The 16611-nt window shown below is 47.7% G+C and overlaps 1 protein-coding gene across 2 annotated transcripts in view; it reads left to right on the top strand.

Annotated features, from left to right (window-relative positions):
• Positions 1 to 15940, top strand: part of kmt2d (lysine (K)-specific methyltransferase 2D) — a 37603-nt gene extending 21663 nt beyond the window's left edge. For both annotated transcript variants that reach the window (XM_086038640.1, XM_086038649.1), the window contains exons 37-55: positions 1312 to 1393; positions 1493 to 1559; positions 1671 to 1903; positions 2099 to 5017; positions 5123 to 5272; positions 5353 to 5517; positions 5595 to 5742; positions 5836 to 5917; positions 5997 to 6169; positions 6347 to 6471; positions 6554 to 6689; positions 7021 to 7142; positions 7226 to 8582; positions 8699 to 8835; positions 9214 to 9344; positions 10096 to 10381; positions 10471 to 10544; positions 12532 to 12640; positions 13299 to 15940. In XM_086038640.1, coding sequence (XP_085894766.1) covers positions 1312 to 1393; positions 1493 to 1559; positions 1671 to 1903; positions 2099 to 5017; positions 5123 to 5272; positions 5353 to 5517; positions 5595 to 5742; positions 5836 to 5917; positions 5997 to 6169; positions 6347 to 6471; positions 6554 to 6689; positions 7021 to 7142; positions 7226 to 8582; positions 8699 to 8835; positions 9214 to 9344; positions 10096 to 10381; positions 10471 to 10544; positions 12532 to 12640; positions 13299 to 13391 — 6589 coding nt within the window. In that variant the 3' untranslated portion in view covers positions 13392 to 15940. The remainder of the gene's footprint in view (positions 1 to 1311; positions 1394 to 1492; positions 1560 to 1670; positions 1904 to 2098; positions 5018 to 5122; positions 5273 to 5352; positions 5518 to 5594; positions 5743 to 5835; positions 5918 to 5996; positions 6170 to 6346; positions 6472 to 6553; positions 6690 to 7020; positions 7143 to 7225; positions 8583 to 8698; positions 8836 to 9213; positions 9345 to 10095; positions 10382 to 10470; positions 10545 to 12531; positions 12641 to 13298) is intronic.
• The last annotated feature ends 671 nt before the right edge of the window (positions 15941 to 16611 follow it).

Genomic DNA, 16611 nt, shown 5'->3' on the forward strand with positions numbered 1-16611 from the left:
TACAGCGATATTGATATTATTGTGATATTAAACATGTACAGAAAAAAATGACATTTTTATTATCTATTTTAAGAAGTACTTGTTTTTCATGCCCCAAAATAAGAAGCTTGAAGTGTTCTTAGCTAATTAATTGTAATTCCCTTAGATAATGTCCAACTATTGGGTGGTGATGTGCATTTAAGTTTGCATCTGACATCATTCACATAAAAGCATACAATACCATTAGAAATGTATTGCATGTCTTTGTAATATGCATGCTGCAAAGGCGATTATCGCGATATCGGTCTGTTTTCGACATACAGGAAGTCCTCGATTTACAAACGAGTGCCGTTCCTACGCTGGCGATGTAACCCGAATTTCCGTGTATGTCGGATTTCACCGTTAAAGTCGCAGCAGCACAAAAGCACACTTTTGGAGTGAGGCGAAACTCGGCTGCTTAATTCCTGTGTTGAGTGACATGATTATTATTTCCTCATGGGGGGGCCTCCGCGTTGAGGGAGGGGTGGCTGCCCTTCCCGCGGGGGCTGTCATCGCAGGCACTCCTTGGGTCTGGGTGGCCGGCGGCCTCTACACTTTGTGTGGGGTCCGCCTGTCTAATCCGGGCTGGGGTCTCTGTGGTAGTGGCGCCCCTGTGGCCGTGGGCTGTCATTCCCCTCGGCGCGGAGAGCTCCCCTTGGATACCCTTTCCTCATATGGTTTCTCCGTGCCTTGTCATCTCTTTTTAACTCATTTTATCAGGTTGTGCACTTTGTGTGGGTGTGTGTGAATGAGTGCTGATTTACTAGTGGATATCTGTCTTGGGTTTGTTGGGAGGGAGGGCGTGAGCGGATTTGTTTTTGTTTTTTATAATGTTTTGCTTTGGATCTTTTACAGCACTTTGAGTTGCATTTTTATGTATGAAAAGTGCTATATAAATAAAATGTGATTGATTGATTATCAAGTGTTTTATCGATAGTTGAAAGTAACACATGAAAATGACATCCATTGAGTCACGCCGCCCGTCCGTCACCGTTCATAGTGGGTTATTCAATCGCCGGAGCAACTCTGTCCGCTCAATCATGCAAACGGGATATTCATAATGTTTCAGGGATTCGAATTTTCATCTTAACCCGAATATTGACTGCATGTACAGATAGTCACTATGGTGCAGGGGACAAAATGGCGGAAGAGGAACGGGCGTCGTAAAGTCGAAATGTCGTAGGTCGCATATGTCGTAATTCGAGGACTTCCTGTATTGTGCTGCCCCAGTTGACATCATGATAGCAATGTTGCCATATCTGTATGTTTTGCTTTTTTTTAAATGTTTTTTAGGCAACAGGTTTCTCTACTTGCTCAAAGGCTGTCATCTGCCTCAGGCACAGATCCAGGTCAAATTTCATCAGAGCCTCCAAAAGTAAGACGTTACTTTTGGCAAAGGAATATATTTAATATAATGTCATTTTACATGACTCATTTATTATTATTATTATTATCATTATCATTTTTTGTTCAGGAGGGAGAAACCAGTGATCCCACCCAGTCGAGAACAAACCCCCCTCAGTTTGTTCAAGGAATCGTCAGTATGTACTGCACTGACAATAACAAATACATTAGTTACGACATAACATGTTGTTGATATCTAGTTCATGTACTTTGCATATAGATGTCTAAGGTAATTGTTCCGATTGCAGATAATTCGGAACAGCACCAGTATGAGGAATGGCTTGTTCACACTCAGCAATTACTCCAAATGCAGTTAAAATTTTTGGAAGAACAAATTGGAGTCCATCGAAAATCACGCAAGGCACTTTGTGCAAAACAACGCACTGCAAAGAAAGCTGGCAGAGAGTTTGCTGAGTCAGATGCTGAGAAACTCAAGTTGGTCACAGAGGAGCAGAGCAAAATTCAGAAACAGCTTGACCAGGTTCGTAGATTGAAATATCTCACCCACCCTTTTATTCATTATCATCTCATTTTTCCCTAGATGTTTTTTTTCCCTTGCCCTCCTGGGGGTTAAGATCAGGGCATGGTGTTAATATTTGTCAACTGTGAAGCCCTTTGAGACTTTCTTGGCTGAATTATTATTCGTATTATTTTTAAAATATCTGTTTTGTTTTAGGTGCGGAAGCAACAGAAGGAGCACACCAATCTCATTGCTGAGTATAGAAGCAAGCAGCAGCAGCAGCAGCAGCAGCAGCAGCAACAAGGTTCAGGTCTTCTAGCTCCTGGTCATTCTGCACAGGGAACTCCACCTCATATGTTTCCCAAGTTACCTGGCCAGATGATGATGGGCCAACAGGGAAATCCAGTCATTAGCCAACACCCTGGTATGGTTGCCCAAGGTGGAATGCCCGTCCGGATGCCCCAAGGTCAGCCTTTCATCGGAAGAGCCCAACCTCAGCTTCCGGTAGCTCTTGGGGCCAACGGTGCTCGGCCCACATGCCCCCCTGGTGCTCCAACCGGATTCTTCCCACAGGGGCCACCTGGAATGCAGGCTGCTGACCCCAGGCTCCTCCAAGAAAGACAGCTTCAGCATAGGATTCACATGGCAAAGCTCCAACAGCAACAGCAAGCGATGATGGGCCAACAGCAACACCGGAATAATCCGTCGGCCTTAGTAACTCAGCCGCAGCCTGGTTTGATGGCGAACCCGCTTGGGTCCCAGCAACAAGCAAATCTTCAACAGGAGATGTTAGCCAGTCAGGTGAATCAGCAGAGCATAGCTCAGGTTCCACAAGTAATGGGTGCAGGGCAAACTGTGGCTCCCCCACCACAGAACTTTAGTGCTGGCCAGCCCAATAACCAGCCTCAAGCTATGGCGGCTTCTCAACCCGGCTTGACTGGGAACCAGCCAGTTACACAACAACAACAACAACCGAGAGCTCCGGTGATGGGTCAGCAGGGAATTATTGTACCTCCAGGTCATCCCGTCCTCAGGGGTCCCCAGGCTCAGCTGGCTCAACAACAACAGAACATTCTGGCGCAACGTGTGCTTTCCTCTCAGCAGCAGCTACAGCAGCAGAATGTCGCAAAAGCTTTTGCTCAAGTTCAGCAGCAACCATTGACACCGCAAAGGCAACAAACACCATTGATGATGCAAACCAGCCAAGAGCAAGGAAGGCTTTCCCAACCCTCGACGCCACAAATGGGCTCATCCCCTTCAACAGGCAGGACCACACCTCAGCCATTAGGAGCTCCAGATAGTCAAATGGCCGAGACTAAAGAGGGTGACATTCTCAGCCCTGATGCCCAAACTCCATCACAACATAGCGGATCCTCCACGCCCAATCACATGACCCAGGTCGGCTCTGCAAACGATCAGCAACCTGATTTGGGGCGACAGCCACTTCATCAGCAGCACCAAGACCAGGCTTATATGATGCCGCAACAAACATCACTGGCCGATCAACAAAGCAGCTTGGTTGTGAATCAACAGACTGGTGCGGTTCAGCAACAGCCACAACAAGTGCCCACTGCGCTCCAGAGACAAGATTCGGGTGCAACCGACAAGCCGGCTTTGATGGTGGTTAAAGAAGAAGGGAAATCTGTGGATTTCGTAGGCCAGCAGCAACAGCAAGGACTGCCGACGGTTCACAATGTCATGCAGCAACCTCAAAATCCCAACATCCAGCAGCAGATTATTGGCCAGCCACAGTCCGTTTTAATGACTCATCCTCAACAGCAAACCCTCATTGCACAGCAGCAAAAACAGCAGGCCATGATGGGCATGATCAGAGCTCAGCAGCAAGGCGTGGTGGCACCCAGGCCCGGGGTTCCACCTGCCGCTATCCGCGCCCCCATCAACCTCCAGGTGCAGGCCATCATCGCTCAAAATCCACAGTTGCGCAATCTCCCCCCAAATCAACAGCTACAACACATCCAAGCTATGATTGCCCAGAGACAGCTTCACCAGGGAGCAATGCTGCGAATGCCAGTGGGCCAAGGACAGCCCAGCCAGTTGAGGCATCACGCGTTACCAGGACAGGCGCCACACGCTGGAAAGCAAATGCCAAGAATGGAAGGGCAACATATACCATATGGCGCCATGGGGAAGCCAGCAGGTATGTGCGCTCAGCAACAGAGTGGTTCTCCTCAGTTTCAGCAGGGAATGATGGTGCCAGGGCAAGCACCGACGCAAATGGGAGAGGCAATGCAACATCCGCTCATGAGGGGACAGTTACCGGTGCCGCGGTCTCCTATGGACCACGGCCGTATGATCAGGCCCACATCACCACGTCAGTCGCTACCCACGCACCCGCCGAATCAAGTCGTAGGGATGCGTCCACCAACGCCTAACCAGCAGCAGCAGCAGCAGCAGCAGCAGCAGCAGGCACTCGTAGCAGCTGCAGCAGTCCGCATGCAGGGACCCCCTTCTCATGCATATTCTCCAAGAGGTTCTTTCGGCATGAGCCCCACACACCCCGCCGCCTCACACCCAGCCCACGTGGCTTCACCTTCGTTAGCTGACAATAGAGCTGGAAGGGGAAGTCCATTCAGTCAAGTCAAGGCGTCGCCACTCAGGTCACCAGGAGCCAAGACTCCGCTTGACTGTGCGGGGCTGAAAATCGAATCGCAGCCGTCGGCCGGTGAAACGTCTCCCGCAAACCCGCTGATTCCAAATGGCCCTCAGACAGGGTCCAATGTCCAGCAACAGTCACCGCAAGTTGCAGAAAGCCACGCTCCTCGCCCGCTGCATGGATTGACTGAAGGGGATCTCTGCAAGTTGACGCTGCAAAACATTAAACAGGAGCCGAGGGAGGTACACTGCGATGGTGCTGGACAAGCGCATTCTGCTGCTATCAAGCGAGAAGCGACGGCCGACATGATCTCTTCCGGGAGCAACTCTGGATTCATTCGTGCGGACGACGCCAGATCTGAAACGGGACAGCAATTGCTCCAGAAGCTCTTGAGAACAAAGAACCTTCAGCTTGCTGCCCAGAGGCCCTCTGATGGCATCCACAATGAGATCAATGGCCACATCAACAGCAAGCTGGCAATGCTGGAACAAAAACTTCAAGGGACTCCACGAAATATGGAGGTACGTTTTCTTTTAGTAGAGGGCTGAGCAGTATTTATTTGATTTGATTGAGTTTTCACTGAGTTCTTTGATGGAGAGAGAATGTATTATTTTCTCGCCGCTCAGGATTTGCAGTCTATAAGCAAAAGGGCTCCGGCACAAAAGCCAAAGCGCACCAATAAACCCCCTGCAGACCGTGGGCCTAATGCACGGAAGAAGAACAAGAAGGAGGAAGTTGGAAAAAGTGCCGAAGTACTCATAAAGCAACTAAAACAAGTAAGTGGGTGACAAATATACACATGCGTTCCTCAAGTAATTGATTTGTTAATGGGTGCTGATTGGGGTTTGTTTTCTAGGGTCTGTCTCTGCTGCCGCTGATGGAACCTTCCATCACAGCTAGCCTAGATCTGTTTGCTCCGTTTGGGAGCAGCCCAGCCAACGGGAAAGCCCAACTGAAGGGATCCTTTGGAAACGCAATGCTGGACAATATCCCAGACTACTATTCTCAGTTACTCACCAAGGTAAAGCCAAGCTCAAGCGTGCGTCGCCGCTCGTCCTGTTTCGGGATGTTCACGCGGGCCAATTGTCTGCTTCACAGAGCAACCTCAGCAACCCACCAACACCGCCGTCCTCGCTGCCACCGACACCTCCGCCTTCTGTACAGCACAAGCTGCTCAATGGAGTGACTCCTGGGGAGGAACTCTCTCAGGGTCAGAAAAATGCAGATGCGAAGAACAAACCAATAGGTACAAAAAAAAAACGTTTGCATCAAATGAGCGTTCATGTCGAATAATTGCTCAAGATCTCCGCTTCTGAATGTTCCCCAATTGTCCGTGCAGAAGCGGTTGCAGACGAGGCAAAGAGCGTCGACATTCTTGCGGCGCTTCCCACGCCGCCACATAACCAGAATGAGGACATCAGGTACGGCGGGGCTTCGCTGCCGCCGTCTCACGCGTTCCTTTGCGCTGAAGCAAGACAAAATTGGCTTTGTTTTTGACAGGATGGAGAGCGATGACGAGGATGCTCCCGAAAGCATCATTCCGGCGTCGTCCCCGGAGAGCAACGTTGGAGAGGAAACGCCGCGCTTCCCTCGCCTGCGGGAGCCAAAGGAAGAGGAGACGGAGAGAGCAATATCCCCCGTGATTCCCCTCATTCCTCGCACGGCTATCCCAGGTACAAACCGGAGAGCCATATTAGGCTCAAAGGGGTTCACCAGCCAAATATTTCAATATGTGAGCATCCAAAGGAGAAGCACGCTTCTGTGTACTTGTTACTGCCAGATCGTGATGATTTTTGCGAGGTAAAATCCAAGGTGGCAGAAATAAAACGTCAGGTGCTCTTCTATGCTAGCGTTCTCAGAGAGCAAACCCTTTGAAGCATGTGACGGAAGAGCGCTTCCCGCGAGCAATCACTGGGAAAAGGCCAAAAGTAACGAGGTGGCGGTTACCTTCACGTTGTCCTCCTTGGCGGCCAAGGTACGACATGACAAGACTATTGCTCGAACTTTCTTGTTCCAACATGTATAGTTGGCTGAAAAGCAACCTGATGTCTTCCCAGAAACTCAACCATGTGATGATGGCAATGGCCCAGCTGCTCAAGATAAGGATGCCAGGTTCATACGAGGTGACCTTCCCTTCCCAGAACCCCGACATGCCTGGAGTGGATGATCCTGGGAAAGGGCCTGTGCAGTCAGGTACAAAGAACAACTGCTGGAAAAGAATCGCATGTTACTGAGGTTAAGCCTCGTCTTCTCAACCCACCTGCAATTGGTGAAAATCCACAATTGCGAGTCACCCCGTAAAAATCATACTTTGAATAAATTTGACCCCCTTCTACATATTTTAAACAGTTTGAACTTATTACAAACACACAAAAAGGAAACTTGAGAGTAGGGCGGGGCGACATGGCTGAAATGTCTGTCGCGATATCCAATTAGTCGATAGTACTGGATATTCGTCGTGATTGATTTTTGTTTCTTTAACGATTGAAAATAATGACGATTTTCAACTAACGGCGTCTTCCAGGTGCCCTCTGTCTAAAGGACAATGCCTCATCCAGTCAGGACGAGTGGTTACGGCAATTTGACGTGTCTCTGCCTGGCTGCACATTAAAGAAACAAGTGGACATTCTGGCACTGATTAAACAGGTCTGTCGAAGATCTCGTCGATGCTCTGCTGACTTACTGCACCTTTTGCTTCTTCAGCAATCTGTGTGTGCATCTGCTTCCAGGAATTCCCCGACAGTGAAGACAAAACGGTCCAGCACTGTTATACCACCAATGTAAATGACTTGGATGTGCGCCACCTTCCCATCATACCGCTGGAGGAATCCCCGCCTCCGTCGCCATCCCCCCCTCCTCCTCCTCCCTCCCCATCCCCACTCGCACCTCATGAGGCCGAACCTTCCAAAAAGTCGTCCCTCTCGCCCCCCCTGCCTGCCACTCCGACCGCTGTCCACATCAAGACGGAGCCTGAGCAGGACGCTGCTGGTCCTCCTCTTGCCGTGACGCTGTCCACGGTGGCTGCGCCGGGGACGGCGGCCTCTGGTCCAGCATTTGACCCCGCGGCTCCTAATCTCGCCGCTCCCCCAGAAGAGCCCCTCCCTCTTGCTGCCAAGAAGGAGGAATCGGTCGGCGAGCCTCTCATGGCAGATTGTCCCAGCCCGCCGGAGTCCTCGCTCAAGGCCATAAAGCAACGCAGGCCTCTCTCTCCTGATGACGAGGTCTTACTCCCCAATGTGAAAAAATGGAAGGGCATTCGCTGGAAGCGGCTGCAGATCGTCATCTCCATACGTAAGGGCGGCTCCAAGAAGGAGAGCGGCCGCGAGGTGTCGGAGCTGATGGAGCGCCTCCGCATCACTCTGCGACCCGAGAGGCTGCCGCGGGACAAACGCAAATGCTGTTTCTGCCACGAGGAGGGCGACGGCGCCACGGACGGGCCCGCCCGCTTGCTGAACATCGACGTGGACCTGTGGGTGCACCTCAACTGCGCCCTGTGGTCGACGGAGGTCTACGAGACGCAAGGGGGCGCGCTTATCAACGTGGAGGTGGCGCTGCGTCGCGGCTTGCGCACCCTGTGCGCCTGCTGCCAGAAAACGGGCGCCACCAACAGCTGCAACCGCCTGCGCTGCCCGAACGTCTACCACTTTGCCTGCGCCATCCGGGCCCGCTGCATGTTCTTCAAAGACAAAACCATGTTGTGCACGCAGCACAAGCTGAAGGGCCCCAGCGACGACGAACTCTGCTCATTTGCCGTTTTGCGGCGGGTCTACATCGAGCGCGACGAGGTCAAGCAGATAGCCAGCATCTTGCAGCGGGGGGACCGCGTCCACCTCTTCCGCGTCGGCGGTCTCATCTTTCACGCCGTGGGTCAGCTGCTGCCTTCCCAAATGGCCGCCTTCCACTCGCCTTCGGCCATCTTCCCCGTGGGCTACGAGGCCACGCGCATCTACTGGAGCACGCGTGTGCCCAACAAGCGTTGTCGCTACCGTTGTCGCATCAGCGAGGATGATGGCCGCCCCTTGTTTGAGGTGCGTGTTCTGGAACATGGCATGGAGGACTTGCAGTACCGTGACATGACTCCGCAGGGTAAGACGTCAATATCTTAAGACTCTTCTTTGCCTTTGTTGTGTCGCATCGTCGTCTTTCCTTCTCAAAATAACGGAGCCGAGGCGGAATGTTTGACGGCTCGTGTTTGCTGGTAGGAATCTGGGAACAGGTGGTCCACAAGGTTGCCAAACTCCGAGAGGATTCGTCCATGTTGAAGCTGTTCACCGAGCACGTCAAAGGCGAAGAGATGTTTGGCCTCACCATTCATGCCGTCATGCGCATCACTGAATCGGTAAGCGAAAATTGCACTTAGAGCTACTTTCATGAATTGGACTTTATTAATGGTTGTGGCGGCTCCCAGTGGTTAGCGCAAGTGCCTCGCCCCGTTCAAATCTCAGTTGCAGCCTTCTCGTTTGTTCTCCCCTGTGCTCACATGGATTTTCTTTTGGTACGCCCGTGGTCATTAACAAGTCTCAATTGTCAATAGGTGTGAACGTGAGGGTGTTTCTCTATAAGTACCCTTCAATTGCCTGGCGACTGGTGCTCTCCCCCAAAGTCAGATGGGAGAGGCTCCATCACCCTCATAAAGATGAGGAGGGGAGAGAAAATGGACGGAGGACCATACTGGCTACAAGCTAAAAGGGCGTTTAACACATTTCTTGTGTTTTAGTTGCCTGGAGTGGAGAACTGCCAGAACTACCAGTTCCGATACGGCCGTCACCCCCTGATGGAGCTCCCTCTCATGATTAACCCCACCGGTTGTGCTCGCTCAGAGCCCAAAGTCCCCACGCAGTGCAAACGGTAAGGCAACATACTTTTACATCTTTGAGCTCCATTTTCAAGCTTTGTCTTGAAGCCTCTCCGGGGGGCATCATTGATTTTGGCCCGATTCATTTGCTGCGTAGTAGCACACTGGGGTAGTGCTTGCTCGGCCTCACAGATTACGGGTTGAATCTTGGCTCTTTGCATGTTCTCTCTGTCTATGTGGGTTTTCGTTTTTTTTAATTTTTTTTTATTATTAATGTGGGTAATCTGACTTCCTCACACTTTCCCCAAAACAGCGTCAGGCAGTACAGAAGAAAACAGTTCCAAGTACAAGCTGCTGATTGGTTTAGTACATAGGCTGCGTTCAGAAATGAATGGGAGCGGATCGCGCTGTGCGTCTCTGGACACTTGAACTCTTGAGGTCGCGTTGGCGCCAGTGCGTTTCCGAACGCACCGCAAGCCTCCCACTGAAGTCGGGAGTGCCACTTTGGCAAACGAATTTAAACTTTTCACATGGATGCGGAGTGGCTACAAATACTTTGCTTTGCAAGCACTGATTGACAAGCCTTTTTTTGCCTCATCAATGTGTTGGCGGCATGAAGCTCGTTGTAAAAATCCATACACGTCACGTTTTAAGCCACACTTTTCAAAGTGTGTGGGGGGGAAAGTAGCGGCCGGTATCGGAAAACTACAGATCCATAAACGATCGTTTTCCTTTCTTCAAATGGCCATCGCCTTTTTTTTTTTGCGGACCAGCTAAGGGTCTTGCTTCCCCGTGTGTCCTCAGGCCTCACACCTTGAACAGCACCAGCGTGTCCAAGGCCTACCAGAGCACTTTCACCTGCGAGATGAACACGCCATACAGCAAGCAGTTTGTCCACTCCAAGTCCTCGCAGTATCGGCGGCTGAAGACCGAGTGGAAGAACAACGTGTACCTGGCTCGCTCTCGCATTCAGGGCCTGGGTCTGTACGCTGCCAAAGATCTGGAGAAGCACACCATGGTCATCGAGTACATTGGCACAGTCATACGCAATGAGGTGGCCAACCGCCGGGAGAAGATCTACGAGTTACAGGTGTGTACGCCCGATATCGTCAGTCCACGGAATGGCAAAAAAGCCCCGGGACTCATCCGCCTGAGACTCTTTCCTTGTCTTTGTCGTAGAACCGTGGCATCTACATGTTCCGCATCAACAATGAGCAGGTGATTGACGCCACTCTGACTGGCGGCCCAGCTCGGTAAGCAATCCCGTATAACAAAATCATAATGAGGTCGTCGCCCCCCCCCCCCCCCCCCCCCCCATTTACCCCTACACGCTTTAAACAAAAGTTTTCCTTGCCACCTGTTCTCACTCGCCCTCACGCCGTTCTCCAAACTAGAGGCCAAGCGTGCTTGCTACAAGCTCTTTGTCACGCCCTGTTGACCGGTTACTGCAAAACGTACACAAAACAAAAGAGACTAACATTGAACATGCGCGCCTTGACTTAAGAGTGCCTGCACTTACAAGTTTTTCGATTCACGGGCTGTTGCTCGGGCAATTTTTTATGCTTTATCTTGCGAGCCCAAACTCAAGTACAAGTGGAGTTTGAAAGTACAGGTAACATGTGGTTTTTTTGTCACTTTGAGTTGTAGTTAATTGTAAAACTAAACACAAAATGAAGAATTATGTTTTAAAGACAGCCAACTATCTGATAAGCCAACTATCTGATAGCTTAGTGCTAGCACATAATGAGACAGTACATGGACTAACAAAACTAGCATTGACATGGTGGTATTTATGAACCTTGAAACAACTGATACTTGAGCACAAACGTTGGCAGCACATGCACGACAGCATCACAGCACTCATTGGCATTTATTATTTATACAGTGCGAAAAATGACTAATATGACTGCAGCTTAGTTGTGATGGTCTTCACGTTTCATCATCCAAGCTTTGTATGTTGTGCTTATAGATTGTAGTGCTCCTGGTGGCTAAAGTGCACACCAGAAGGAGCTGCGCAAACTTCATCCAAATGAAGCATGAAAAACTATTTTTTTTCTCATTAAAACACAGAAGCACAGTACTGTTTTTTGTTTTTGTGGGGCTGGAATGGATTAGAGTGATTTCCATTCATTTCAATGAGGAAAGTTGACTGATTTGAGTTGGCATGTTCAACCAAACCAATTTCATTCAATGGAAGTCTGCTAGCTTAATGCTAACATGTAACGCCTAAATTGGGCTAACGGAGCAGCAACACAGCCAAACAGAGCAGAGATGGGCACTTGACCCTTTTTTGCCCATCCGTGACCTGGGCACCCTTCCGTCATCGTCTCTGCATCCTTATTCATAAAAATAATTGTCCTCCGACCCGGTCCGTCCTCATCCTTTTAAAGCGCTTCCGTCCTTACATTTCGGCAGTCCGTCCCACCAAAAAAATCTCTGCCTGACACCGTGGTAGAGATGCTAATGGCAGAGATTTAATTTTAATTCCTAAACATTTAAATCTCATTAGGTGGCTAATTTCCTATTCACATCCACTTACCGGCAGGGAGTATCGTGAATGGATTGAATTGTTTACAACCAAGATAGCATTCAGCTGCCAGCACAACCAGTCGGTCACCAGACTACGGAGCCCGCCAGGGGACATCACAAGAATATTTATGATTGCTTTATAACGCAATACTATTGCTAAACCTTTGTATTACAACGCATTAAGTTTTCAATTTTTCTGGTGTTATTTTGCAACAGCAAAAAAAAAAAAAAAAGAATTATTGCGAAATAACACAATATTTTAGGAGGAGAACAAAAGACTTCCACTTCCGGGTTGCAGCTTTAAGTGTGCGGCGGCGCTTGCATGAGCATGAATTACGGTTACGAGAGTTTCTTTACGCTCTAGAGGCGTCCCAGACAAGGACATTCTTTGCATGCAAAGGGACATCCACCTTTTTCCTCGTCAGTGAAATGGGCATCCTGTGGCATAATCCATGGTATTACGTGTGTTGAACCACTAGAGGGCAGACTATGCCTGTGAGTACAATGTTACTGCAGGCAACGCACATAAAAAAAAAAAAAATTAAAAAAAGGTCTCAACTGTGTGGTGCAGGCAGTTAATGAAAGTGGCTCTGTGGTATCGCAGAAGAGAACGGTGGTCTTGCTTTGACTAGATTTGCAAAATTGTGTCATCGTTTTGCTCGTGGCCTTCCTGCAGGTTGTTTGATATTCACCTTGTCTTGTCCACCGCAGCTACGTCAACCACTCGTGCGCGCCCAATTGTGTGGCTGAGGTTGTGACCTTCGACAAAGAGGACAAGATCATCATCATTTCCAGTCGCAGAATCCCTAAAGGAGAGGAGGTAGGCTGCACATGGCACATTTCAATCGCTAGCACAGGAGCCCTTCTGGGTGGGTCGCACACAGGTTGGGAAAATCCGAGCAGTCCTTGCTTTACATCTACTACATGGACCCTAAAATGGAGGTCAAGGCTATAGAATAAACAATTCGAGGGGAACTTATTGAATGACTTTGTCTAGTAATCTTTAGTTCCACTACTGTGACGTTTCTGCACACTTGAAGGATAATTATGGCAAGTACAAAAACAACAAGTGGGCATTTTCAGCGTTTTTTTTTGTTTTTTCGTCTTCATTTCATTGCAAAGACCAGACAAGTCCAAGAAAATAATTTTAGTTCAAAAACAGACAAGTCCAAAACGTTCAGCTAACTCTAAAACGGTAAATCATCCCAAAAAAAAAAAAAAATCATCCCAGATGAGTGCTGGAGAGCTCCAACCCCTTCAACCTTGACCGACCAACTTGACACAACGATCAGATTTTAGGCTCACTTTCGAGCACAATTGAAGCTTTATTAACAGCCAGTTCACGACAAATAACACTAGTTGATGAGTTGGCATTTTTGTCCACGACGTAAACGCGGCCCATGGGCTGCTGACTGTTTTCACAATGAGGCCTCTTGTGCCGCCGGCTTGTTGTGAGCGTGCGTGTTTGTGCATTGCAGCTGACCTACGACTACCAGTTTGACTTTGAGGACGACCAGCACAAGATCCCGTGCCACTGCGGAGCCTGGAACTGCCGAAAGTGGATGAACTGAGACGGGAAGGAAGGAAGGAAGGAAGGCGGAGCATGGCCTCCTTTCTGCGCCAAAGCCTTTTTGTTTTGTTTTGTTTTGTTTTAAAACTTGACTTTGCCAGTGCATAAGCTGCTCTCCCCCAAGTGGAGGAAGGCTGGCCTCCATCTTGGGACGACTCCCGAGTGACAGTTGAGCGTTTAGCCAAAGGTTTGATGAGCATTAATCAACAACACCACCACCTCCACCTTCACCACAACGGGGTGGACTTTTTTTTAAAAAAAACTTTTTTTTTTTTCCCCCTTATCCCAATCACATTTTTTTGCTTGGCCAAAATCCTTTTTTTTTTTTTTTTAAATAATGGGAACAATCATGTCAACAAGCACCATGCATCAATACAAAAACAAAACCCAAGAAAGAAAGAAGCCATTTTAAAATACTACAAATGAACTACTACTGCATTTTTCTTGTTTTAAATTGGACCTACAGTACTTCCTCTCTCACCTGCGATCACACCCCCGCCCATGACAAAAAGGAACCCTCCCCCCCTCTCCCCCTCCCATGGAATCATCAATGAAGACAACGTGGACGTTGGCTAGCGAGACAATCTTGGTTGAAAAGAACTTTTAGTGACTCCTCTTGAAGCGTGCGCAGTCCTAAAAGGCTTGTTGGACCCGGTCTACCTCATTGATTGAAGCGGGAAGCGACTGCTTTGTATAGAAATAAGAAAAAAAAAAAAAAAAAGAAGAAAAAAAAAAAAAAAGACAAGACTGTTAACTGCTACTGTGGAATGAACGGGGGTCGGGAGGGGTTGTTCTTGGACAAGCAGGGAATCTTAAGCAGCAGGTTTGCTCTGTCTACTCTATGCTGAATGATCATTTACAATACGGAGCCAACCTGGTGATGATGATGATGATGATGATGATGATGAATCACGACTTATTTATGCAGAGGAACTCTATGAGCGTTTTTGATAAGCATTCAAACAAAAAGGCAATCAGAAGCTCGGCATCGCCTCCTGTCTGCCATCAAAACATCCATCTCAGTCTCTTCTTTGCCGCCAGTGGACGCATGACTACTAAAATGTCCTTTTTCAATCACGCTCTCGTCCTCTGTCGGATTTAGTGGACAAAACGTTTTACTGTAGTAGGTCTTCCTTTTGCCTGAGTGCAGCCTGAGGTCTTTCTACTTCCAGGTGCGTGTGTGTATGTGTGTGCGGGTGTGTGCTTTTTCTAGCGCCGGTACTGTCCTCCAGGCTGAACTGATGGCAGGGAAAGACTAATTGGATAAAAGGGCATTTGTTTCCTCGTCTACCTGAGAGTTAAAAGGAAAAAAAACAAAAAAAACAAAAAAAAAAAACAAGTCTTTAAAGGGAGCTTTATTAGAATTTCCCACACTGCTATATTCCTCCTTCCCCGGAAAAAAAACCCTAACACCTCACAGGATGAAAAGAAAAATGCAAACTTGTACAAATGTATATAACGGTATATGCATTCGGGGCCTCTGTACCCAGCAAGCCCCTTTGTAATCAATAAAGTGTAGAGAAATAAAATGGAAGAAAAAAAAAAAATCAACCACTGGATATCATTTTAACAAAGCTGTACATACGTATAAATATATGTAAAATGGCAAACTAATATCTTTATGTATATGAACCAGAGTGTTTTTTTGCATTAACCTGTTTTTCTATGAGTGTTTTTGCTATAAGCTCTCAGAGGCGAGTTTGTTGAAATAAAACAAAAGCGGTGAGAGGAGAAGCCGAGTCGACGACAAAAAGGATCTCTGTGTTGAATGCACATCACACAGCAGTGCAGAGCATTTGTATTTATGGAATTTGTTGGCTTGTTTTTTTTATATATATATTTATGCTTACCAAATCATGTCCCGTCTTTGCCTCCGATTGGATGAATATACTCATGAATGGAAGGACGCGTTTCTTCTTTGTGTCGTCATGCTTCTTTTTGTATCTTCCCTCTAGAAGTGAATGTGTTGTGAAATGGTTACTTGGCATCCCCAAATCTTCACCTGCTCCTGAATTGCACTCTCTCATGAATCTCTAGATCTAGCCATCTATATATATATATATTTATATATATTGGAGACGTTTGCTCAAGTGGTAGATATTGATCGAGTATCCCAAGCAGTGATTCTACTTGTGTTTTTGCTATGTTTCGATTTCAAGGGAAGACCATAATGAGACCTAACGCCTCTCACTGGATTTTAGCCTGAGACATTTTCAACCTTTCTGAAATATTAATTTAAGTTTTCTTCATATCTGATAATTTAATAAAAGTTTGCTCAAATTGAAGTTTTTTTTTTTTTTTTTTTAACCTCACCTACTTCTTAAAAAAATGTTGCATCTGTACAGCAGATATACTTTTAGGGACGACAAATAAATATATTGATTTTTATCGTAAGTGGCATGTTTTGTATGAATATTCTTTTGAATTGTACATATTTTTTTCAGGAAGCCAGAGGTTTCTTTATATAAAGCTTCCCACTCCTTCCCCCATGCCCTGTCATATTTGTCTGCTTTTGTTTCTTGTAAACAGAAATAAAATGCATTTTAAGTATGTGCACTTATCTTTTTTCATTCCACTGATAGTTTTGTTAACATACTAAGAATGATAGTACAGTGCTGTATTCATTGGCGGACTCAGCCAATCATTGGGACACTTCGGGTGACGTCATCGACGTATTACCTTGCGTCAGCGAGCTTGGCGGCACGGGTGGTTGTTTTGGCAATTTTGCTGTTTAAAATTATAGTAAAACGTCAGTAAAATGGTAAAGTAAAACTCGGCCTCGGTCTCTTTTGCGGCTCCTGCACGATATGCAGCGCATGCGCAAAAGATTTCTAACTACGGCATCTAAATTAGGACAAAATATCTCGGTAAACGGTAAATATAACTATCGATTGAAAGTGCACATATACAGATGATGAACAAGAGACATTTTCGGCACAGCTACAGGAGTCCCACCGAATGTCGTCAGATTTGACCGCTCTTTTTGTCATATCCGCAATGAATTGTGGGTAAAATGCTTCGGTTTAGGGGCCATGAATGCGGATTTCGCCGAAGTGCTGAGCACGGGCGCAAAAGAGGGCGGGGCGACATTGCACTTCGCAGAATTGGGACGCCCCACGCACTTGTATCATTCCCGGGAACGCGCTAGTGAAGGCACAAGTGCGCAAGTGCGGTTATTGGGATGGGGCCCATGGCGCCTAAACCGAAGCATGCTACCCACA

This window comes from Filicampus tigris, chromosome 1 (genome assembly GCF_054856515.1).
Source record: "Filicampus tigris isolate MCC_2025a chromosome 1, RoL_Ftig_1.0, whole genome shotgun sequence".
In the NCBI taxonomy this organism is placed as follows: domain Eukaryota; kingdom Metazoa; phylum Chordata; class Actinopteri; order Syngnathiformes; family Syngnathidae; genus Filicampus; species Filicampus tigris.